The 18,935-nt window shown below is 46.8% G+C and overlaps 1 protein-coding gene across 1 annotated transcript in view; it reads left to right on the plus strand.

Moving 5' to 3' along the window:
- FAT3 (FAT atypical cadherin 3) overlaps nucleotides 1-18,935 on the plus strand; it is a 417,794-nt gene that overhangs the window by 394,736 nt on the left and 4,123 nt on the right. Inside the window, 3 exon segments of the mRNA XM_032219713.1 lie at nucleotides 348-1,000; nucleotides 3,936-4,049; nucleotides 9,012-9,071. Of these exon segments, the coding sequence (XP_032075604.1) occupies nucleotides 348-1,000; nucleotides 3,936-4,049; nucleotides 9,012-9,071 (827 nt within the window).

The raw sequence follows: 18,935 nt of genomic DNA on the forward strand, positions 1-18,935 counted from the left end.
AAGATTGCTATCATGTCTCCCCTAGTCCTTCTTTTCATCAAACTAGACATACGCATGTCCAGCAACCGTTCCTCATATGTTTTAGCCTCCAGTCACTTAATCATCTTTGTTGCTCTTCTCTGCACTCTTTCTAGAGTCTCCACATCTTTTTTACACCATGGAGACTAAAACTGAATGCAGTATTCCAAGTGTGGCCTTACCAAGGCCTTATAAAGTGGTGTTAACACTTCACGTGATCTTGATTCTATCTAAATCTAAGACTTAACTGAATAAAATGTATGGAAAGTAAAGGCAAAGTCGTGCAAACCGCTGGAATCTCTCGCCCACTTTGATTCTATTTCTTGCAGATGCGATGAAGACATCAACGAATGCGAAAGAGAGGAGTGTGAGAACGGGGGCTCTTGCGTCAACGTATTCGGTTCCTTTCTGTGTAACTGCACCCCCGGGTTCGTGGGCCAGCATTGTGGACTAAGACCCGTGGTGGTTCCTAATATCCAAGCTGGCCATTCTTACGTGGGCAAGGAGGAATTGATAGGCATCGCCGTTGTCCTTTTCATCATCTTTCTGTTGGTCGTCCTCTTCATTGTCTTCCGCAAGAAAGTTTTCCGCAAGAATTATTCTCGCAACAACATTACTTTGGTCCAAGACCCAGCCACGGCTGCTCTGCTCCACAAAAGCAACGGCATCCAGTTCAAGAATATAAGGACCAGCGGCGACAGCCGCAACATCTATCAAGAAGTTGGACCTCCTCAAGTCCCCGTGAGGCCGATGGCCTACACACCTTGCTTCCAGAGTGAGTCTAGGAACAATTTGGACAAGATAGTTGACGGGCATGGGGTGGAACATCAAGAGATGACAACCTTCCATCCGGAATCCCCCCGGATCCTGACAGCAAGGAGGGGTGTGGTAGTCTGCAGTGTGGCCCCCAACTTACCCGCTGTATCTCCATGCCGTTCTGATTGTGACTCCATCAGGAAGACCTGGGAAAACGGCAATGAAAGTAAGTCACGTCCCGTCAACTTTTTTTTTTAATTTGCATTTCTTTCCTCATTGTCATTTTGGCCTTAGAAAGTTAAAGGTTCCCCTTGCACATATGTCCTAGTTGTTTCCGGCTCTAGGGGGCGGTGCTCATCTCCGTTTCAAAGCTGAAGAGCCAGCGCTGTCCAAAGACGACTCCGTGGTCATGTGACTGGCATGGCTCAATGCCGAAGGAACATAGAAGGCTGTTCCCTTCCCACCAAAGGTGGTCCCTATTTTTCTACTTGCATTTTTAAGAGCCGAGATGGCGCAGTGATTAGGGTGCAGTACTGCAGGCCACTTCAGCTGACTGCTATCTGCAGTTCGGCGGTTCAAATCTCACCGGCTCAAGGTTGACTCAGCCTTCCATCCTTCCGAGGTGGGTGAAATGAGGACCCAGACTGTGGGGGCGATATGCTGACTCTGTAAACCGCTTAGAGAGGGCTGAAAGCCCTATGAAGCGGTATATAAGTCTAACTGCTATTGCTATTTTTACGTGTTTTCGAACTGCTAGGTTGGCAGAAGCTGGGACACGTAACGGGAGCTCACCTTGTTACGCAGCACTAGGGATTCGAACCTCCGAACTGCAGACCTATTTGATCAACAAGCTCAGCGTCTTAGCCACTGAGCCACCGTGTCCTTCTTTGGCCTTATAACAACCTTTTTTTAATGACTGGTATAAGGGTTCTAACTGACCTGCTTATAAGTACAAGTTACAATAGATTAGAACAGGGGTGTTAAACTCAAGGCCCACGGGCCAAATCTGGCTCGTGGGGTGCTTAGATCTGGGGCCCCAGGCCCGCCCTGGAAACAGCAAAAGATGGGCCTGCGGTGCCTCTGCCAGCAAAAATGGAGCCATGTTACCCACCCAAGCTCCATTTTTCCTGGCAGAGGGCTGCAGGACGTCAAGCTGGCCACGCCCCCTCCCCAACCCTGATGCAGCCCTCAAGGAAATCGTGTTCAACACCCCTGGATTAGAAGAACCGAGGCTCAGCTCTTAGCCTCTCCAGGTAAGCTTGGCAATATTCCTGCTTAAAATCCAACAGCCAAAACTTTCTCTAAATATATAGGCATGATATCACATGGCATGCAATGGCACATATCCAAAGTTAACTTCTTTGGTACACAAACCGTATCGACTTCTGCCGTAAAAGTAGTCATTTAATCAGCGAACTATCGACCGCAGGTTAACAGAATAATGATAAGACAGCCCTGAGATACAGCCACGCAAGCATATGCACAAAGTTATTAGTTCAGTAATTATACTGTATCCAATTATGCAGTTCTCAATCGTGATAAAATTAGCAATTGGGAATATTTTATTTTCGTCCCAAATAGCACGTCCTGCCTTATCATGAAAGCAATGTAAATAGATAGGCGTCAGATAGGCACAGACACACATTTGGAAACATCTTTCGATGATTCATAAGTCGGATTTCTCCAACTGGCATTCTGGGACCTGAAGGGATACGCCATATTGGAAAAGCTGCCTTTAAGGAATTGGATAAAACAGAGAAGATAAATTGTCTTTTGTAGGAAGCTGGCAGAATTTTTTTCAATTTGCCAGAGGTTCTGAGACCAAGGGGCTCAATGGCTAAGACGCTGAGCTTGTCGATCAGAAAGGTCGGTGGTTCGAATCCCTAGCGCCACGTAACGGAGTGAGCTCCCATTACTTGTCCCAGCTTCTGCCAACCTAGCAGTTCGAAAGCATGTAAAAATGCAAGTAGAAAAATAGGAACCACCTTTGGTGGGAAGATAACAGCATTCCGTGCACCATTGGCATTTAGTCATGCCGACCACATGACCACGGAGACATCTTCGGACAGCACTGGCTCTTTGGCTTTGAAACGGAGATGAGCACCGCCCCCTAGAGTCAGGAACGACTGGCACATATATGCGAGGGGAACCTTTACCGTTTCACTGAGAGTAAAATTTAACACTTACAAGATGTCTTAGAAGTTGATGCTCAGAAGTGAAAAGAAAGCGAAAGAATTGCAGTTCTAGATTTACCCCCACACATGGAGCCCCAAATTTCTGTTGCTAAATGAGACGTAGGTTAAGTGAGTTTTGCCCCATTTTACAACCTTTCTTGCCACGCTACGCCCATGATGGCAAACCTGGGTCACAAGGACCCATGTCGCCTGGCCCACGTGGCGTCGCTCATTCCTCTTCTGGATTTCTGGCGTGCATGCATGTGTGATGATCAATTGGCCTTTGTCCGTGCGGTGTGCCAGAAACTGGAAGAGCTGGTCTTCTGTTTTCCAACAGTAGCATGCAGGCCGACCAGCTGATTGGCATGCGCCAGGTGTGGGTTGCAGGTGGTACACCCCGGTAGGGGCGTACCAGAGCCTGCCCGGAGCACTGGATACCATTCCGGTACGGTGCTCTGGACGGCCCACCCAAGCTCCTTACCTGTCCTTTAAAGCCTTCAGCGCTTTCGTGCATGTGTATGGTGCGTACAGCGCCTGCACAACGCTCCGCCGAGCAGCTGGAGCATCGCGGAGGCGTCGATGGCAGGTATGACGCATGCACGTGCTGCGCGCATCCATGTGGGTGACGCTGGGCCCGTTCCAACTGTACAGGTTGGAACAGAATCCAAAACCCACCACTGGCATGTGACGGTAACCAGAAGACTAGCTGGCCAATGCACCGGAAACCAGAAGTTCATTTTCCGGCGTGCGCATGCCCCCTAGGCAGCTCCTCTTCCTGATTGGGGCCCTGATGAGCACGCGAGTGCAAAGCACTTGATACCGAAAAGAATCACCACCACTGGGCTACGCAATTAATCCTAAGTTGAGGACTACCAGTAATGTGATGACCAATTTCTGAAGAAATAAGTCTCATTAATTGTCATGCGCTCTAAAACCCAGGTCTCTATATCCACACAACCCGTTCTCTCTTCTTTCTCGCGTGTCTAGGCAAAGAACTTGACGATATGGAAGAAGTAACCTGTTTGTCGGGAAGCAATAAAGGCAGCAATTCAGAAGTTCAGTCCCTCAGCTCCTACCAGTCGGATTCCGGTGATGATAATGGTAAGAATGTAAATAGTTTTATCCTCCCATCCAGGGGTGGGCTTCAAAAATTTTAGCAAGGGGTTCTCTGACTGGTTGCTGCGTGAGCATGGCCACGGTGGGCGTGGCCTAGTCGGTCTCCTGCACCATGGCGTGGGGGGCATTTTTGCCCTCCCCCGGACTCTGGAGGCTTTTCTCGAGCCTCCGGGAGGGCGAAAACGGCCTCCCCAAGCTCCGGACACCCTCTGAAGGCTGGAAATGGACCTGTTCCTAGGTTTCCCGAACTTCCGGTAGGCCCGTTTTTCAGCCACATGCGCCCTGCACTTACCTGCATCCAAAACGGGCCGCGTGGGGACTCTGGGGAGGGGAGGGATGGGCAGGGCGAGCCAGGAGTGGGATTTGGGGGTTCTCCAAACTGCACAGAATCTTAGCTAGGGGTTCTCCCGAATCCCTACAAACCCCCAGCAGCCCCTCTCCTGCGTCCCATCTGCTTGAAATAATTTTGATATTATCACCGAAGAGGTCGCGGGTACTAGGATTCGAGCAAATCTTTTCTCTCCTGGGTGACGTGTTCAACAGCATGGTGTGATTACTACATAATATTGGTGCTACGCAGTTAATTTCTACAGGTAGTCAGAACACGGCAGTCAACTCTTAACTGTTACGGGTAGTCCTCCGCATACGACACAACAGAGCCCAAAATTTCCGTAGCTAAGCGAGACATTTGTGAAGTGAGTTCTGCCCCGTTTTGCGACCTTTCTTTCTTGCCCCTCGCTGTTAAGTGAATCACTGCAGTTGTTAAGTCAGCAACCTGGTGGTTAAGCAAATCGGGCTTCCCTCATTTGACTTGGCTTGTGAGACGGTCGCAAAAGGGGAATCACGTGACCTTGGTGGGCAACGCAGCGGTCATAAGTATGAACCCGTTTGCCCGGAGTCTGAATTTTGATCCCGTGATGGTGGAGTTGCTGGAACGGTCGTGTGAAAAACGACCATTTTTCAGCGCATTTGTAACTTGGAACAGTCGCTAAAATAACGGTTTTAAGTTAAGGACTACCTGTAATGAGCTTTATGCTAAGCTTAAAGCTCTGCAAAGAATATTCCCACCTACGGGGTAGGAATGCAATAGCAATAGCAGTTAGACTTATATACCGCTTCATAGAGCTTTCAGCCCTCTCTAAGCGGTTTACAGAGTCAGCATATTGCCCCCAACAACAATCCGGGTCCTCATTTTACCCACCTCGGAAGGATGGAAGGCTGAGTCAACCTGAGCCGGTGAGATTTGAACCGCCGAGCTGCAGAACTAGCAGTCAGCTGAAGTGGCTGCAGTACTGCACCCTAACCACTGCGCCACCTTGGCTCTTGACATTTGACATTTGCATTTGACATTGTAGATAAAATTTCTAGGAAAAGAATATAAACTCTGTAACAAGGCCTGCGTTGATGTTTCTATTCTCCAAAGCCACACAAGATCATTGAACAAAGAATAACTCATCCTGTTGCTATGATACAGACAATGATGGGGTAGATATTTACTCTTCCAAACACAGTTTAATATAGTATTGGCAAAATAATGTTTTCCAATTAAGGGGTAACCTCCACAGAGGGATTTGTGAATAGGACGGAAGATGCCTAACAGAATCAACATTTCTGGAGGCAAGTACAATGGCTCAGGTATAAACCCATCTACCCTAACCTAAAAAATTGAAAAATCATCTCATTAAACTCAGTTAAGCAAGTTTTAGCTAACTCTTGAGTCACTTTGAGTTACTTTACTCCAAGATTGCTGAACTATCATGAGTGTTGCAAAAGCTTCAGCCAAATACCACGTGAGATTTCTTACATGAGATTAGAAATGATTAAACGTTAGATGTTGGCATGCGTAGTATGGCTCAGTGGCTGTCATGGCTCAGTGTCTAAGACGCTGAGCTTGTTGATCAGAAAGTTTGGCAGTTTAGTAGTTCGAATCCCTAGCACCACATAACGGAGTGAGCTCCCGTTACTTGTCCCAGCTTCTGCCAACCTAGCAGTTCGAAAGCACATAAAAAATGCAAGTAGAAAAATAGGAACCACTTTTGGTGGGAAGGTAACAGCGTCCCGTGTTCCTTCGGCATTTAGTCATGCCGGCGACACAGAGACGTCTTCGGACAGCTGTGGCTCTTTGGCTTTGAAACGGAGATGAGCACCGCCCCCTAGAGTCAGGAACAACTAGTACATACTTGTCCCAACTTCTGCCAACCTAGCAGTTCGAAAGCATGTAAAAGTGCAAGTAGAAAAATAGGACCACCTTTGGTAGGAAGGTAACAGCATTCCATCTTGTTTTTTGCTTCTGCGCATGCACAGAAGCATTTTTACTACTGTGCATGTACACATTGCATTCATGAAGCATGCATGCACCCAAAGGGCATCACTGAGTGAACCGGCAGTAGCAGAAGCCGGAACCTACCCCTGGTTTGGATGTATACATGTACATGGCAAGAGAAACAAATCTTGCGAGTTTACTAGACGGATGAAAGCTGTTACAGAATCTGCTAGTCCTGCTAAAAATATCCTGAAACGTCTTCCCAGAGGGGAGCAACAAAAACAGACTGTGAAGTGGATGTGTGGGGTCTCTAACAATGCTTTGAGCTTTAAGCACATAACGCTTATAAGCAGCATCCTGACTGACAGGAAGCGAGCTTCTTATAATCTTCTCCGCTGTCCTCACCACTCTCTGTAGGGGCTTTCTATCTGAGGCACTTCAGCCACCAAACCAAACAGGGGTGCAATTTGTTAAAACGCTCTCAACCGTGCCTCTGTAAAAAGTGGCCAGGACAGAAGGAAAAAGATGTACTCTCCTCATCCGACGCAGGGAATGCAGACTCTGGTTTCTCCCCCTTCTTGCCCACTTCCCATATTATAAAAAAGCTTTATTCCAATAATTGTTGCTTTTGAGTTAACGATTCAAGCCACACTTGATAATGAAATCTGTTGGGTGATCCTGGAATAAATACTCATCCAAATAAATATTTCCCAGCTAGATAAACCAAATAATCTACAAGGAAGTCAGTGGTGGGATTCAATTTTTTTTTACTACCAGTTCTGTAGGCGTGGCTTTGTGGGCGTGATGTGGCTTTGTGGGCATGGCAGGGGAAGGATGCTGCAAAATCCCCATTCCCGCCCCACCCCACTAGCCTGCTTACCAGCCCTGGGTTCCTCTTCAGGGCAACAAAGGAAGATCAGCTGAGCAGCAGTGGGCGGGGCCAGCCAATTTGCCATTTCTCCGAACTACTCAAAATTTCCGCTACCGGTTATCCAGAACCTGTCAGAACTAGCTGAATACCACCTCTTATTATAATAAGTCTTATTCTAACATTAAGTCTCCTGACTGTACTGTGATTGCTGCTAATGTGAAGGTCTCTCTTTTGACACAGCTGATAAACCCAACATTGATGTCTTAAAGGGATGTAAAAATAATAATTAAGGAATAAGTAGCCTTTAAACAGAAGCTATTTAATGAACAATGTTTAATCTACCCTTCTACCTGTCTTTAAATGTTTCCCAAGCAGAATTTGTAATTCCCCACCAAGGCTTTGTGTTCATTTAGAAGCAAGTAATCCTATTTGAGGGGGTGGGAGAGGGGATTTAGCCAAAGACTTTTAAAACCCCACCTGGAATTATTCTGGCTTCCTGAAAGATAAGAGGCACTTCAAAGGCAGCATTTAATCTTAAGGGGTTTTTTAAGCAATTGCCATTTAGAGATGAGTTTCAGGTAGATTCATTGAATTGTGGCGTCCTTTGCTCTCTCTGAACTCGGTTGTTTTCGTGCAGACATATCATTGTTCAACTAGGGGACGTCTTCAGATTCATTGAATCTTCTAGGTTGAACTTATGAACTAGTGGTACCTTGCTCAATAGTAGTAACTGTGAGAGGGATCTTGGAGTCCTAGTGGGCAGCCATTTAAATAGAAGCCAGCAGTGTACAGCAGCTGCCAAAAAGGCCAACACAGTTCTAGGCTGCATCAACAGAAGGATAGAATCAAGATCACGTGAAGGGTTGATACCACTTTATAAGGCCTTGGTAAGGCCACACTTGGAGTATTGCATTCAGTTTTGGTCGCCACAATGTAGAAAAGATGTGGAGACTCTAGAAAGAGTGCAGAGAAGAACAACAAGGATGATTGGGGGACTGGAGGCTAAAACATATAAAGAACAGTTGCTGGAATTGGATATGTCTAGTTTAATGAAAAGAAGGGCTAGGGGTGACATTATAGCAATGTTCCGATATCTCAGGGGTTGCCACAAAGAAGAGGGAGTCAAGCTATTCTCCAAAGCACCTGAGGGCAGGACAAGAAGCAATGGGTGGAAACTAATCAAGGAGAGAAGCAACCTAGAACTAAGGAGAAATTTCCTGACAGTGAGAACAATTAATCAGTGGAACAACTTGCCTCCAGAAGTTGTAAATGCTCCAACACTGGAAGTTTTTAAGATGTTGGATAAGCATTTGTCTGAAGTGGTGTAGGGTTTCCTGCCTAAGCAGGGGGTTGGGCTAGAACAGTGGTCTCCAACCTTGGCAACTTTAAGACCTGTGGACTTCAACTCCCAGAGTTCCTCAGCTAGATTTGCTGGCTGAGGAACTCTGGGAGTTGAAGTCCACAAGTCTTAAAGTTGCCAAGGTTGGAGACCACTGGGCTAGAAGACCTCCAAGGCCCCTTCCAACTCTATTCTATTCTATCTCATTACATTTTTCAGTGTTTTTTCCCCCATTTGCTGCCCTGTTGTGCGGGGTGGGGAAAACCGCATACAAGGGTGTGTGTGTGTGAAATTACCAGATGTTGAAATGCTCTCAAATCATTGCATAATTCATTTGTAACCGTCTACCCTTCCGTAGTTGGTCTCACGGCTAATCTGAGATTGTGTCGTCCTTGATAACCTCTGTGTGAAATAATACATAAATACTAACTGGAGACTGTCCTTCCTTTATTTCTGCTTTCCTCCTCCCGCAAGCTTCCATTGTGACTGTCATACAACTTGTCAACAATGTAGTTGACACAATAGAAAACGAAGGTATTTAATATTTTAAATATATATGCTGTATATGTATGTATGTTTGTGTATATATATATATATATGACCTTTCCCTCCTGCACTGTTGTCTATTGTTTGTCAATTGTTTGTCTGGTTTTGTTCCTCTGTACAAAAAGATCACAGCAGAACTTTATTAACTCACTCTGACTAGCCAGGACTCTGCAAACAATTCTTTCCCAAAGAGGGAAGATTTTGGAAGATAGCAACCAAAACAAATTGCCATGCTTTTTCTTACTCTGGATTGCAGGATTTAGAGAATTGAAGGTTTTGTCTTTAATCAGCTTTGTCTGGGGAGGGAAGAGAGTTCCCAAACAAGTGATTTCCTTCAAAACTGAACCAAATTTTACTAACTGAATACAAAGGAGCTCCGTCAAAGATAGGGAAACATACGTTTACAGTTATTCTTTGCTTACAGGCAGTGGCGGGATCCTACCAGTTAAAAAACTGGTTCAGTGATTGCACAGGCGCAGTTTTAAGAAAATGTAACCTTTTGTGTTACTGCTGGGGAATAACACAGCTGAGTTTGAATCAGCTGAGAAGATATAGGTCACTGAAACGCAGGGATCGGGGGGGGGGAGCCCATCTGATCGTCGGAGCTACCAGTTCACCCTAACTGGTAGACTCCCCCCCCCCCTTTACAGCGATATTTAAGAACAGTATCTGGACAGAGGCCTTAGTTTAACACACTGATCTATCAGTGTTTCTCAATTTTGGCTACTTTAAGTTATGTCGGGGGTCAGCAAACTTAAACACTCAAAGAGCCATTTGGACCCATTTCCCACAGAAAACACCGGGAGCCACAAAGGTCCTAACCAGAAGCCCCCTATTCAATTCTGGAGCTGACCGGAAGTTCAGTTCCCCCTCCATAGAGTCTGCTCCTAGCTCAACGTACTTTTTCCTCTACCTGTCATAACCGAAAGCCCTATCAATTGCGGAGACAACTGGGAAACCCTCCCCTTGCCATAGAGTCTTTTCCTGGTGCACTGTGCTTCTCTTCCACCCCCCCCCCCCGGGAAGCTCCTCTCAAAATTGTGGCACCGACCAGTGACGGACCCGCAGCAGAGGGTGGAAAGAGCCACATGAGGCTCCAGAGCTGCAGTTTGCTGACTCCTGAGTTATGTGAACTTCAACTCCCAGAATTCCCCAGGCTGACCTGACCATAATCAGGAGGCTGTGAGTTCAATCCTAGGTAGAAGCAGATATTTCTCTCTCTAAAGGAAGAGCAAAAGGGAAGTGGGCTTTTGCAGGAAACAATTCGTTTGTTTGGTCGTTAGATTCATTTCAGGAGTGTGAAGATCTGTTCGTGAATCTCAGAGACTCTTTGCCCAGTCTTTCCTTGCACAGCACTGCGTTTGGAAAATATTTACATGGCAGCTTTCCAAGATAGATGAGGTCTGTAGTCATAAATACTCCTTTGAAAGACTGTTTGCCAGGACCAGGACTCTGCCTTGTGCTTTTGGGGGGAGCCTAGGTCAGAACAACAGGCCTTGTGTTTGTCACCCCTGTTGTAGGTTCTATTAACAGAATCTGGAAAGCGTGTTCAACCCCTTCGGTGCCCATTTTTTAAGGGCAACAAGGTCAATGCAAAGCTGGCCCAAATCTCACACAATTTCTCCTTTCTCAAAAATTGAGGATCGTTTCCTCTTTCTCCTTTCCTTTCTCAAGGCCAAAGCTTAAATTCCTCTCTAAATGAGGGCCGGGGGATTTTGAGTCTCGAGTGCTCTTTGTTGTATTCTTTGTCTTGTCTCCTTTGTGGTTCCTCGCTCATTCCCAAAGCTGTGTCTTCATTTCAACTCCAAATCTTTCTTTTCTTGAGCTTTTTCCCTTGAACAAAATTAGAATAGTTTGCAAACTAACTTCAGTCTGCCAGAACAGTCTTTTCTTCCAACCGGTGATGGGCTCTTTGCTTCTACCCTAGACCCATTCCTGATCTAACTTAACCTCTGGTTACTGTTTACCCATTTCCCTTCCTCATTCAATCTCACTTCTTCGGATTTTAGGCTTATTCCCTCCTAATTCCTTTCATTTGGCTTTGTTAACCATACCTAATCCCCTTTGATTATTAAATGATGACATACTGAGATATTGGTGCCCACCGTTACATCACAAGATAAGATGAGCTCAGCATGGCTGAGGAATTCTGGGAGTTGAAGTTCACAGGTCTTAAGGTTGCCAAGGCTAGAGACCCTGTTATAGACAATCAAGGGCATAGTAGACTCCATGTCAAATTCATTCATTCTCTATGGGGCCAAACCGATAGGTAGAACTCAATTCTACTCAATGTTAATTTTATTGCTATATAAAATGCAGTGAATTTATGGTTCTGATTACTGTGAGGTGTATAGGCCCGCACAGACGCACTTAGGTGAATTGAAAAATAGCTAGGAGTCACCTCCAAAATAAAAGCAACACAGCTGTATTGCGTGCATGGTGTACGCTTATTTACATTTGACCTCATGCGAACCAGTATCAGGTATGGGAAATCAGGAGTCCAGGCAGTTCAAATGAACATGTAGGTTTATTGAAAGCTAAAGCTCTCTACAAAAATCTGAACTACTAACAGTCAAAGCAAATTGGCAGCAGATAAGAGACAATAAAATTCAAGGTGGGCAAGACCAGGGATGAAATTCACTTCCTTCGCTACCGGTGCGCAAATATGAGTGAACACACCACCTCCGCACATGCTCAGCGCCTTGCATGCATGCGCAGAGTGTCAAAACCAGAATGATGACGTCCGGGCAGGTGGGCGGAGCCTCCCACCGCCGCTGCGACCGGTTCGCCCGAACCAGATAAAACGGGCTGAATTGCACCACTGGCCAGGACTTAGATGTCTTGTGGGCACAAGAGGACTCAGGATTGATGACGCGTTTGACCCCCTTCTCCATTGGACTCTGCTTGGTCATCTCCTACAGTTGTATACGGACAGCCAAAGGACTGGATATGCCCCCCCCCCAGCTGTAAAATACCCACGTTTGCTCTTTATCATTGGTAATGATCAAACGGAGGATTGATAGCCAGATAGGTTTCGGGGATGCTTTGATTTCAGTTCATGCATTGAGCAAGGGTTGCCTTGATGGTGTAAAATGATCCTTTCCAACCCTATGATTTTATAGATCCCACTTTGCCTATTCTTTCTGCATCTTTGCTTCCTAATTGCAGAACAGAACTTTATTACAATGAGTGGTCAGGGCAAGAAGGTGAAAGGAGAGAGAAATCAGCAAAATAGTGACATAAGTATAAATGAATGGATCAACAGGTGTTCTGACCCCCTCCTCCGTCCAGTAACGAATGCCGAGACAAGCTTAACTGGAATTTCACAGCACTTTATTAGCAAGAAACCAAAACCTCGGTGGCTGAAAGCCAAGCATAACAAACAGATAAGAACCTTGGCAGCAACTCAGACTTCAACAAATAACAGCTTCCCCAGCGTTAGGAATGACGTTGAATCCTGCAAAACCAGGCTCCTCCCAGTCTCTCTTTAAATACAATCTTGAGAGGAGCCTAATTACAATCACCTGGGTCCAATTATCGTTTGTAACTGCGTAGCTGCTCTCTACGTCGATCTGCCTGGCATTGCCGGGCATCCAGGACCACCTCCCTTGTCTTCTCATCACTACTCCAAGGCATGACGTCAGGAGCACACTCCCTTCGGCTCTCACCGCTGCTCCATGCCTCAGGCGCCTCCTGGTGGCCAACCAGCCTCTCTGCGCCCTGCTTGGAGTCGGAACCCTGTCCAGGGTCCTCCACCTCTTCTAGAGCCGACTCATAAGGTCCCTTGCTGGCGGAGTCTGTTTGCAGCTCCAACGGCTCCTGCTGGGCCACAACAACAGGTAGATTGAAGATATCCTGTTTCCCCCAAAATAAGACCTCCCTGGATAATAAGCCCAATCGAGCTTTTGAGTGCATGTGCTAAAATAAACCCTCTCCCAAAAATAAGTCCTCCCCCAAAATATTTAAATGTATGTGCAGCCGTCCCTGCAATTTCCTCTAGTTGCTTGCCACACAAACAACACGGGTTGAGGATGTATGTGGGGGAGGGGGCAACATGCCCCGTGCACCCCACACGTCCTTACCTAACGGCTGTTCCTGCAACCCTAGCCACCGCACCCCTTCTGTGATGTTAATGGCCACCGCAAAATGAGTGACCTGCCACACAGCAGCAGCCATGAGGTGACCACCTCACTGCCTCCTGCGCCTCAAAAATAATAAGACCTCCCTGAAAATAAGCCCTCCCCGAAAATAGTGCAACACGGCAGCTGCCATGAGGTGACCACGCTCGCCGCCTCCTGCACCTCAAAAATAATGAGACCTCCCTGAAAATAAGGCCAAACACTTATTTTGGGGGATCAAAAGAAAATAAGACCCTGTCTTATTTCCAGGGAAAGATGGTAGTGCAAAATTGTAGACATAAAATCTTATAAAACCCACTGAGCTGATCTAGTTAACCAGATTTATAAAAAAAAGCTATTGTCTATAAAACCTGCCCGCTTTATTTTCTCTTTCACCATTTTTAGTTGAACGCACATTTATTTATTTATTTATAAAATTTATATGCTGCCCAATCCCGAAGGACTCCAGGCGGCTTACAAAAAAGAGGGGGGGAAAAGACACATAACAAACACATAACGAGAAAAAAAAACGGTTTAAAATCGCAACACCACATACATTCATTCTAATCGGGGCTGGACCTCAACAGTAAGGTCAACAGCCCCAGGCCTGCCGGAACAGCCATGTTTTTACAGCTTTCCTGAAGGCCATGAGAGTGGGTACGGTCTGGATCTCTGGGGGTAGCTGATTCCAAAGAGTTGGAGCAGCCACAGAGAAGGCTCTCCTCCGAGAGCCCGCCAGCCGACACTGTCTGGCTGACGGCATCTGAAGAAGGCCCAATCTGTGGGATCTTACTGGCTACTGGGAGGTATGTGGCAGTAGGCAGTCTCGAAGGTACACATAAAAATAAGTCTGGAAAAAAAATGAAGTAAGGGAGTAAATAAATTTCTGTCGTGCAATATTTGAAAGCATGGGAATATCTTGATCTGAAACTTAAGAGCAACCTTTTCCAGCCTGGTTCCTCCCTTAATATTTGGAAAGTGTAAATTCTTAACCGTCATCACCAGAATCAGGGAATGTGGGAACTGCGATTCCAAACATCTCCCGTATTAGTCAACCTGAAAAATAATTGGCAAATCTCTATCCAGATGCTTCCAGAAAAGGCTATTGTTTGGAATGACTTTATGTTCTGGCCCGGCTCCCAAACACGACAAAACTTCTGTCGTTAAATCAATGGTTCCTTTATTAGGAGTGCCAGCAGCCCTGGCAAATGTCTCTCTCTCACACACACAGCAGGCTAACAAATCTGTTCGGCATGGTGATGAATAGCTGTCTGCCACACTTATTCATCTGTGCCCCCTGCCTTTTATCCCCAGAACTAGGGTGGGGCTTTGCTAGCAGTGGTGTCTTTTCCTTCCCAAGGACTGGCCCACGGATTTCCACTGCTCTCCTCTCCTCTGCCTTCTGCGCATCCGTACGTCAGGCACTGGACCCAGCTGTTCCTCCTCTTCCTCATCAGCCACCCCCAGACCTGAGGGCTTTGGACTCTCCATCTGTGAGCGGATGGATGGCCCAGGCTCCATCTCTGTCTCTGTCTCTTGACAGCTCCATTCCCGCTTCCCCCTCAGAGCTTTCAGGTTGCCTTGATGCTGGCCCTGACTCCCGCACGGCATCCTCCTCTGATTCGGCTGCTGGAGGGGCCGGGAGCTGATAGCAGAGATGGGTCCAGATTCTTTTACTGCCAGTTCACTCATGGATGAGCTTCGGGCGTGGGTGCACTTTGGGCACATGGACGCTTGATGCACGCATGCACAGTAGTGGAAAATTTGCTTTGCCGCCAATATTTGTATTTGTATTTTATTGGTCTTGTATGCCGCCCACTCCCGAAGGAGTCCGGGCAGCTTACAATAAACAAGGGAAGGGGGTAAATAGACAAATAGACAAAAACAACCATTTAAAATACACAACATTCATAGTTACCGTGGGGCTGGTTATTTCAACAGCCCCCCCCCCAGCCTGCCGGAGCAGCCAGATCTTAGTGGCTTTGCGGAAGTCCGGGAGAGTAGTAAGAGTCCGGATCTCCACGGGGAGCTCGTTCCAGAGGGCTGGAGCTGCAACAGAGAAGGGGAGTCGCCAGCCGACATTGGCTGGCAGATGGTATCCGGAGGAGGCCTAGTCTGTGCGATCTGATCGGTCTATGGGAGGTAATTGGCAGGAGGCGGTCTCTCAGGTACCCAGGTCCGATGCCATGTAGGGCTTTATAAGTAACGACTAGCACCTTGAAGCGAGTCCGGAGACTAATGGGTAGCCACTGCAGCTCGCAGAGGATAGGTGTAACGTGGGTGTACCAATAGAATTGATTCGGAGGCTGGGCGGCCAAGTTGCTACCTACTCGGCCGAAACAGTCTGAACCGATAGGAACCCACCTCTGCCAACAATAGCAATAGCAGTTAGACTTATATACCGCTTCATAGGGCTTTCAGCCCTCTCTAAGCGGTTTACAGAGTCAGCATATTGGCCCCACAATCTGGGTCCTCATTTTACCCACCTCGGAAGGATGGAAGGCTGAGTCAACCCTGAGCCGGTGAGATTTGAACCGCTGAACTGCTGAACTAGCAGTCAGCTAAAGTGGCCTGCAGTAGTGCACTCTACCCACTGCGCCACCTCGCAGGACAGAACACTTTAGTGGCATTGACGTGAAAAGCTTTACAGTCCTTGGAAGTATCCAAAGTAACCAAAGAGCTGAATATATTCCATTCAGAAATGATCTTACTGGTGGGATTGTTGCTTCAATCCAGGAAGGGAAAGTGAGTTGTTGTATCTTGCAGAGCCGGCAAGTTAAGAGGTTAGTGGAGTTCTGCTGTGTTGTGTAAAAAAATAAATAACCCTGCCTTGCCCAACCTGGCATCTTTCAGATGGTGTGAGCCTCTAAAACTCTCCAAAGTCCGCGTTGGCATGGCCTCAAACTAAAAATAATAATAATAATTACCCTTCCTACACATCTAGAGAGTACCAGGTTGGAAAGAACCACACTGCAACGAGTGACACGCAATAGCTCCTTGCACCTGGTCAAGAGAACGTTTTGAGTATGTGCTTTTGTTTCGTTTTTGTATAGTCAGGGCCGGTTCAGACACAGTGCTACCTGAGCTGCAACTCCTGGTAGGAGAGAACGTCTCTTCCTTCTGCTCGCTTAGTTTATCTTATCGCCATAAAACATACAGTGTGTTCAGGAAATGCTTGGGAAAATCACCTTTATCCAACCCAACCCTGCAGAGTTGCTTCCACTCTCCTTCCTCTTCCCCCCCAAAATAAAGTCCTGCTATGACCTTGCAAGTTTTCAACACTTACCGCACTATTTGCAACTCATCCACAATAGCCACCCAACCGTGCCATGTGGAACTTGCTACATTCTTCTTGCACGATTTCAAGCGTGGCCATAGAGCAGTGGTTCCCAAACATGGCAACTTTAAGACTTGTGGACTTCAACTTCCAGAATTCTCCAGCCAGAATTCCAGAGAATTCTGGGAGTTGAAGTCCACAAGTCTTAAAGTTGCCAAGTTTGGGAACCACTGCCATAGAGAATAAGACGACAAGCTGGTCACCCGGAAAGCTGACAGACCGGGTTCGAGACCCGAGCGCTGCACGACGGGGTGAGCTCCCGTTCCTGGCTCCAGCTCCTGCCCACCTAACAGAGTCGAAAATGATTTGACGGGGCAAACCTTAACCTTTACATTAGAGAATAGTGTCAAAATTCTACTCCTGGGAGAAATGTGGAAGGAGCCCTTTTCTGGTACCAGTTTCGACATGAACCAAGTTCTGCTTTTTTGAATGAAGCAAAACCTGACAGCAGCCCTGTTTAAAAAAAAAAAAACAAGACAAAACCCCAACAACAACAACTTTGTGTGTCGACTTTTGTGTTGAATCCAAAGTTAATTTTGCTCGTCTGTTAATTAAAGCCATTACAAAATGCGTCATAAAAATAATGAGGCCTCCCAAACTCCACCTGTTCAGATTGCACCGAGATCTTGTGTTTCACTAATCTGTTGCATAGCCATCACGCGATTTGCCTTTTTGAGAGAAGGGCTTACCGTATTTTTCGGAGTATGACGCACTTTTCCTCCTAAAAGAAGGTAAATATTTGGGTGTGCCTTATACACCAAATGTAGTCCCGCCCACCCGCTAGTCCCCACCGTTTGACTTCTGGCTCCCAGCAATTTGCCTCCTTACAGCAAACACCCTGTTTCGGTTTCAGCACAGCTTGAGTAGCACAAGAAGCTGATTGTCAGTTGGATCGGCCTCATGACCATCAACTGTTTCAGGCTGCAGGCATTGCCATTACCTATTTCCGCCCATTCCAATTTCCGCTGCCACAGGTGGAAAAAGGGATACGCAGAGGCCAAAAACAAGGCGTGCGGAAGCTAAAAACAGGGCGTGCAGAGGCAGCAATATGCTAGGGCAATCCCTGCAGCCTGAAACAGCTGATGATCACGAGGCCAAACCATCCGACAATCAGCTGCTTGTGCTAATCTGGCTGTACTGAAATTGAAACTAAAACACGCTGTTTGCTGCAAAGAGGCAAATTGCTGGGAGGCAGATTTTTTTTCCCTTGTGCTAATCAGGCGAAACTGAAACAGGCTGTTTGCTGATTGTTGCAAGGAGGCAAATTGCCGGGAAGCAGAGACAGAGGCAGATTTTTTTTCTTCTTGTGCTAATCAGGCTAAACTGAAACTGAAAACAGGCTGTTTGCTGCAAGGAGGCACATTGCTGAGAAGCAGAGGTAGATTTTTTTTTCTTGTTTTCCTCCCCAAAAGCTAGGTGCATCTTATACTTTGGAGCATCTTATACTCTGAAAAATACGGTATATCCTTTCTCAACATTAACCTGGTGTGTTTGTAACATGTTTCTAGGGTTTATGTGTAAAAGCAGGCAACGTCAGAATAACCAGGACCCTATTAGATACATCACTTTCCTCACTTGAATTTTCAGTGTCTGTTATTCACCTGTCACGTCTTCTGTTCCTTTAATGACAGCTTAATAGCTGGGTAGTAGAATACACTTAACATTCCTGCAGCACGGGATATTAAATGTTTGCAGAGTAAGTTGTAGTTCAGATAAATCCATACAGTATTGAAAAGGTTTTGCCATTTCTTATTGTTCCTTGGAATAGGTCAGTGTTGGCGAACCTTTTCAACACCAAGTGCCGAAACGGAGCGTGGGTGTGTGCCAGAAACCGGAAGAGCAGCCACCCAGTGTGCATGCGCACGTCGGGAACATGATCTTCCGGTTTCTGGCATGCGCACTGGCCAGCTGGTCTTTGCACACACATGCACACCAGAAACAGGAAGACTAGGTGGCCGGAGCGCATGCGTGTGCCGGAAACCAGAAGATCGTTTTCCCGGGAGGCGCGTAGCTCTTCCGGTTTCTGGCACACACACCCATGTGAAGACCATCTGGTCGGCAGACCGGAACCCAGAAGAGCAAAGAGTGACGGCTCACATGCCCAGAGAAATGGCTCTGCATGCCACTTCTGGCACACGTGCCATAGATTCCCCATCATAGGAATAGGTCAACTTTGAAAGCTTGGAGACCACGTATTCCTATCGGCCAGGGAACACACAACTTGTGGCCTCCAAGGCCCCTGTTTCTGAAGCCCCTTCTGTGGTTGACCAGCCAAATTGTCCATTGTTTTGACCTTAAAAGGCATCTGAAAATCGGTGTGTCAGTCCCAAATCGTTTCAACAGAAGATCCTGCATCCATCCACCCAGAGCGGGTTGTCCATTAATTTTGCATCAATA

This window comes from Thamnophis elegans, chromosome 6, assembly GCF_009769535.1.
Source record: "Thamnophis elegans isolate rThaEle1 chromosome 6, rThaEle1.pri, whole genome shotgun sequence".
NCBI lineage: Eukaryota > Metazoa > Chordata > Lepidosauria > Squamata > Colubridae > Thamnophis > Thamnophis elegans.